This window comes from Borostomias antarcticus (assembly GCF_949987555.1).
Source record: "Borostomias antarcticus genome assembly, chromosome: 12".
In the NCBI taxonomy this organism is placed as follows: domain Eukaryota; kingdom Metazoa; phylum Chordata; class Actinopteri; order Stomiiformes; family Stomiidae; genus Borostomias; species Borostomias antarcticus.
In genome coordinates, this window is record NC_140245.1 from 637,164 (window position 1) to 643,693 (window position 6,530).

A 6,530-nucleotide genomic window follows, 5' to 3' on the forward strand; every position below is an offset into this window, starting at 1 on the left:
CGCCCCCCCCTCTCCCCCGCCCCCCCCAGGGAGGACAAGGCGGCGGAGCCAGAGAAGGCCCCAGAGAGCAGCGAGGAGGTAAGGCCGCGGAGGAAACGGCGAGGCAGGTCTTCGTCGTCCTGGGTCCGGCTCCTGGGTCCGGCCCAGCCCGATGGGACGCCTCACTTGACTAACCACCCGACAGAGGCCCTAGGAAATAGTGCTCTGTTCATCTTTAGTTCGACTCTCATCGCCTCGTCGTGTCCCTCTTGCTTTTGACTCCTCGTTGTCGACTTTTTAAAGCCTAGAGGCTTTTCACAGAGGTTGTCGGGAGAAAGAGGAATATGACAGATTGGTATTTCAATGTTTTTTCCCATCGATTAGAAAGCGTAACGTTATGTCTGTTGTGTTTACTTCTGCTCATGTCGTTGAGAGAGTCGGCCGGTTGTCCTTTTTTACCAGCTTGTCAGCCAGTTCTGTTTGATTTGGCTTCTGTTTTTCTAACCTCTGCTGATGCTGTCAGAGACAGACGCAGCAGGGGGTGATCTAACTGTGGATGATGTTTAAATCCCCATTGATTGCTTTGTTACAAAGGTGCTCACACCTCTTCCATTGCCCCTAATGGTACCGGCATACTACCTCTGCCACTACTACTACTACTACCACTACTACTACCACTACTACTGCCACTACTACTGCTACCGCTGCTGCCGCGCCTGTGCCCCAGTCAGGCCCCAGGCACACCGTCCAGGCTGCCCTGCCGAGCGTAGCTGTTGATTGGACTGCTCGACCAGAGATCTGAGAGAGAGGGGGTGGGGTCAGTCGCCAAGGCCCGCCCACCTCGCGGTGTGAGAGAGCAGGACCTCTCGAAAGTCTCCGACACCCAAGCTCAAAGCTACTGAAGGGTTTCCATGTTGGGGCCCTACGGGACTTTGTGTGTTCTCACTAGATATGGGCCATGGAGGAGCGCTGGTCAGAGGACTGTGATACCGGACTGTCGTACGGAAAGCCGGTCTGCGCGATACATATTGGACTGAACCCTTTTTTTCTGAGGGAAAGGACATTTCTGGGATTGTGACGCCATTTCCTGGGCCTGTTGACTCTGTTGGACTCTCACGACCAATCAGATGGCAGAGTTTGGTACGTTCCAACGGGGCGACCCCTAGCGACCAAATTTCTGCTGCTCTTTTTGGGGGCTCAGCCTGGATCAAAGCCATCCCGACTTTAATGGCTTCCGGTGGGAAGGACTGTTTCACGACATCCGTTGCCCCATCTCCATATAACCTCTGGACAGTAGCAGGGCCCAGACGCCCTAGAAAGATTCTGCTCTTCTGAAACCTGGACTAAGGCCTCAGATCTGGACTATCCTGGCCCAGAGCATTGTCAAGCCCCACTTCCAAACGAACTACAGAACCCATCCTGCCAGCCAGCTAGCAGATATCCACCCCAAACATCTCGACCTCCTTTGATTGGACCCTTGTTGCCTAGATACAGTACATGCAGGCGCGATTGGGCCATTTCCAAGCCAGTAAGGATCAGGTGTCAGTGGTACCAGGGAATAAGTAGTACTTTTCTCAATGTTATTCTCTACCCAGAAATATCTAGAAAATGCTTAGTTTGTCAGGAGTCCTCCTCTTAGCGTTAAATGGGGGAACTGCCTACAATATTTACGTATTTGTCAAGTGTAGTCTGTGTTTCCACATTCATGGATACTGCAGTTTTGATTTTAAATGGTTTAAACCATTCAATATTCCTGTGGAATGTGCCGGACTAGCCTGATTGATAGGCCACTTTCCAAGTGATCCACATAGCCAGTAAAGCTACACTATTTGGGTGTTATTGTGATATGAATGATTTAGTTCTGAGGAATAGAAACTGCAGTATTTCCATCAGGTTTACTACCAGTGTGTGTGTGTGTGTGTTAGAGAGAGAGAGACTGCTACTCCATCATCAAACAACCTATTTTATTATCTGGCCATCGTCTGCTGGAGCATGAGGCCTGTTTGGTGGCATGCAGTAGTCATGTTCCCACTAGGGTTGCACAATTCCGGGAATATTAAAAAATGCCCAATGGGAATTAACGGGAATTAATGTGAATAAACTGGAAAACAGAATTACGCAAATCCATCAACTCCATAACTACGTTTGTGAATATTCCTGGACTTTTGTAACCCGATTTCCACTTCATAGCCGACCTCAGCCCCACTGAGGTGGAAGATGGACCTGGAGTGGCAATCTCTCTCCCCCAGTCTCCCCCTTTTCTCACCCTGTCTCTTTATACTCCTCTTCCTCCCTTCCACCTGTACTTGACCCCTGTGTGACCCCTGACCCCCGCTCCACCTCCGCCCCTCACCGCCGCCCCTCTGCCCCGGGGTTGTTCTTCTCTCCTGTTGTTACAGAGCCTGACGCCCAGGGCCTTCACCGCCCGCAGGGTCTCCCTCAGCAGTGAGTACGCCTCAACACCACTGAACACTACCTCACACAGCGCCTCAACACCACTGAACACTACCTCACACAGCGCCTCAACACCTCTGAACACTACCTCACACAGCGCCTCAACACCTCTGAACACTACCTCACACATCTCTGAACACTACCTCACACATCTCTGAACACTACCTCAACATCTCTGAACACTACCTCACACATCTCTGAACACTACCTCACACATCTCTGAACACTACCTCACACAGCACCTCAACATCTCTACACAGCGCCTCACTATCTCTACACAGCAGCTCACTATCTCTACACAGCAGCTCACTATCTCTATATACAATACCTCACTATCTCTGTTCACACCACCTCACACACCACCTCCGCTTTTTCCTTTGTTTGTGTATAAACCTTTTATGGTTTTGTTTGTTTATTTATATACTGTGTCCCGACTACTGCATGTTCCAAGCTGCTCCGCCTGTTTGATTAGGGATCTTGCCGAGCGTGTGTGTTTGCGTGCGTCTTTTGAGGCCACGTCTCAACCCCCCCTCCATCCCCCCCACAGGCAGTAAGACCTCCCCGGCCGCAGGCGTGGCGGAGGGCGAGGCGGAGTCCGGCGGCGCGGCGGGGAGGAAGAGGAGGTGGGGCTCCAGCACGGCCGTCACCGCCAAGAAGCTCTCCATCAGCATCACCACCGACTCTCTGAAGGTACGGGACACACACACACACACACCGTCCATCAGCATCACCACTGACTCTCTGAAGGTACGGGGCACACACACACACACACACACCGTCCATCAGCATCACCACTGACTCTCTGAAGGTACGGCCTCGGCGCCACGGCACGCGCCTTCTTACCTTTTCATCATTTCACCTGCGCTTTTTAACCAAGGCGACTTGCGATGAGCACATTCTGTCCAGAGGAAGTGAACCGAATGTACGTCCCAGTCGTCAGTGACTCTGTAAGAACTAGGAGCCACCGGCGGTCGCAGTGCTAGAGAAAGGAAGAGCACAAGTAGCCATGTCTCTCCTACGATGTTTTTAGCCTCTCTAACTCTGAAAATTTAATTTAATGTGATTTATTGCTTTATAAATGTTCTTAGCCGACAGACAAACATTCTCCAGGAGCTTGCTCGATCGCCTTGTTGAGAGGGGTCAGGGAAGAATTTTTTACAGCTCACTTATCTGGCCAACGGGTGATTACTGTTTTTTTGCTTCCCTCTGGAATATGTAGAGAGTGGGTCGTATGCCCACCTCCCTTGTTCTCTGTAAAGCGCATTGTGTTGCCTCTGGGTATGAAATGCGCTATACAAATAAAGCTTTGATTGATTGATTGATTGAAGTCCAATCTCTGTTCCTCTCGCCTCCCCAAGTCCCTGATCCCAGACATCCGGCCCGGTGCAGGCCAGGAGGCGGTGGTGGACCTGCACCCAGAGGAGGTCCACCTCTCTGGGGAAGAGGATGACCAGGACAGGGAGCGCCCCGACCAGGACCTGAAGATCAGGAGGACCGTCACACAGGTCAGCCTGCAGCTACACGTAGTGGACAGTAGGGCTGGGTGTGGAGTCAAATTTCAAGAATCGATTCGATTCCGATTCACAAGGTTCAGAATCGATTATCACGATTCGATTCGATTCAATATCGATTCGGTTAGTGTTACTAAAACCAGTTTTTTTTTTTGCTGTAACCTTAATTACATGACTGCCAAGTTATGCAACACATCAATACTAGGGCTGGGTATCGATACTGATTTCCAATAATGAATGAATCATTGAATGAATTAATGAACTATTCATTCCTTCATTTATTCATTCATTCATTAAATAAAGGTCGATTTTGGGATTCATGAATCGATTCTGAATCATTTTCCCCCTCTCTCTCCCAGGTGGTCCCGTCCGAGAGCCAGGAGAACGGGCAGAAGGAGACGAAGAGGAGCAGACGTGAGGAGGAGGAGGAGGAGGAGAGGGACGACGGAGGAGAGGTGAAGAGGGATAGGGAGAAGAGGAGGAGTCACGAGGAGAAGATGAACAGCTCGTTCCCGGGCGCCACGGAAAAGCAGCCGCCGTCTCCCGGCGGTCACGACATGGACATCACAGGTGACACGTCAACGACGAGCGGAGGACAACTTTGTTGTCTTTCAAACAAGACGTTGAGACTCCCCACGGTTGATAAATCAGATGTGTCCATCTTCTGTAATGGCAGATCTGATAATATACTTTTATATGTAGCTCTTGTTCGAAATGAAAATGGTCCCACAATAATAATGCACTAGTATAACATTACATTAGTCATTTAGCAGACGCTTTTATCCAAAGCGACTTATAATTATTGCATTTAACGTAGGTAGGTAGTCTGTACTACTACTCACCAGAACTCACAAGTGCATCTCCTTTCTAAACAAGTGACTAATGCCGGTTTCACACTACAGGATATTTAAAATCCTAACCAATTTCTAAATCGGGTTACATCACGCACATAAGGAGAATCTTAACAGATATTCTTCTTGCGCATCTCAAACAAGCACACACAGCAAGATTTGAAAATAACGGCTCATCACACACTACAGGATCTTATCGTGCCCGAGGGAGCAACGAACCACTGGTCTCGCCGTCTCACTTGTGAAGTCGGGACGTAATAATCTTCAATATCAAACTTGTTTGATATTATCGAGGCCTGCGAGCCGATCGGGAGGTTTAAGATTGGATCTGTAAACCCCTCACATTACAAGATCATCTGGGCCGATCATCGGCCCCGACCAACGTTCCAGACCAGATTTCTCCTCCGATTGTCGGGAGGGCTGAATCAGGGATAAATCAGCCCAAAAATCCTGTAGTCTGAGCCCGGCATAAGAGCGTAATCTAGTGCTGAAGCCAAAGTGGCAAGAGTAGCAGAATGTACCAGAAGGCCTCCATCTCAGGGCTTGGGGTGATTCCCAGCTGACCTGCCGGTCCTCTGCCCCTCCCAGTGACCCCTGACCTCTGCTCTGTCCCCCCCCCCCCCCCCCAGTGACCCCCGGCGACACCCTGATCCGACGCTCCATCAGCCAGCAGAAGTCGGGCGTGTCCGTCACCATCGACGACCCCGTCCGCGCAGCTAAGCAACCGTCTCCACCCCGGGGAAAAATGTCCAGCATTGTCCACGTGTCCAATCTGGTGAGAGCACACACACACACACACACACACACACACAGCTCTGTTGTACCTGTCTATCAAGGGTAGCTCAACCTGGAATAGCCTACCTGTCTCTCAAAGAGAAAGCCCCACCCTCTCAAGACAACCAGAAATGTGAACACTAGCCTCTAATGTCCAGGCGTGTTCTGTGTCCATGTATTGTAGTTCATTTTACTTTGTCTTAATGTTGTTATTGTGATCATTTATTTGTGTTACATTATGGATGATTTGACTACTGTTTCTGTGTCGGGGACGAGGGATGGAATATAGCCTTGTGCTAAATCCGGCTTCTTTACACTGTCGCATATAGATGTTTTTAATGCATCCATTTCATGTATCTGTGCTCATCAAAATGCATTGTGCCTTCAAAACAAACAAAGCAAGTTTAGTAAAGGTTTGTGTGCGTCCCGTGCTCGGCAGGTGCGTCCGTTCACGCTGGGTCAGCTGAAAGAGCTGCTGGGCCGGACAGGCTCCCTGCAGGACCACGGCTTCTGGATCGACAAGATCAAGTCTCACTGCTACGTCACCGTACGTACCTCACACACACACACACACACAGACGAGGACTCCCGCTGGGGTCTCAGTGGGGTCCATGTCTGGTCTGTCTCTTATCTGTCTCTGGTCCATGTCTGGTCCGTATCTGGCCCGTGTCTGGCCCGTGTCTGGTCCGTGTCTGGTCCTCACGGTCCTGTCTGGTCCGTGTCTGGTCCTCACGGTCCTGTCTGGTCCGTGTCTGGTCCGTGTCTGGTCCTCACGGTCTTGTCTGGTCCGTGTCTGGTCCTCACGGTCTTGTCTGGTCCGTGTCTGGTCCTCACGGTCTTGTCTGGTCCGTGTCTGGTCCTCACGGTCTTGTCTGGCCCGTGTCTGGCCCGTGTCTGGCCCGTGTCTGGCCCGTGTCTGGCCCGTGTCTGGTCTGTCTTTGATCCGTGTCTGGTCCGTGTC

The 6,530-nt window shown here is 50.8% G+C and overlaps 1 protein-coding gene across 1 annotated transcript in view; it reads left to right on the plus strand.

Moving 5' to 3' along the window:
* Positions 1 to 6,530, plus strand: part of acin1a (apoptotic chromatin condensation inducer 1a) — a gene marked incomplete at its 3' end in the record, with an annotated part of 16,131 nt that overhangs the window by 8,707 nt on the left and 894 nt on the right. The window contains exons 8-14 of the mRNA XM_084447150.1: positions 30 to 78; positions 2,379 to 2,424; positions 2,981 to 3,123; positions 3,792 to 3,938; positions 4,304 to 4,514; positions 5,425 to 5,570; positions 6,009 to 6,116. Of these exons, the coding sequence (XP_084303276.1) occupies positions 30 to 78; positions 2,379 to 2,424; positions 2,981 to 3,123; positions 3,792 to 3,938; positions 4,304 to 4,514; positions 5,425 to 5,570; positions 6,009 to 6,116 (850 nt within the window). The remainder of the gene's footprint in view (positions 1 to 29; positions 79 to 2,378; positions 2,425 to 2,980; positions 3,124 to 3,791; positions 3,939 to 4,303; positions 4,515 to 5,424; positions 5,571 to 6,008; positions 6,117 to 6,530) is intronic.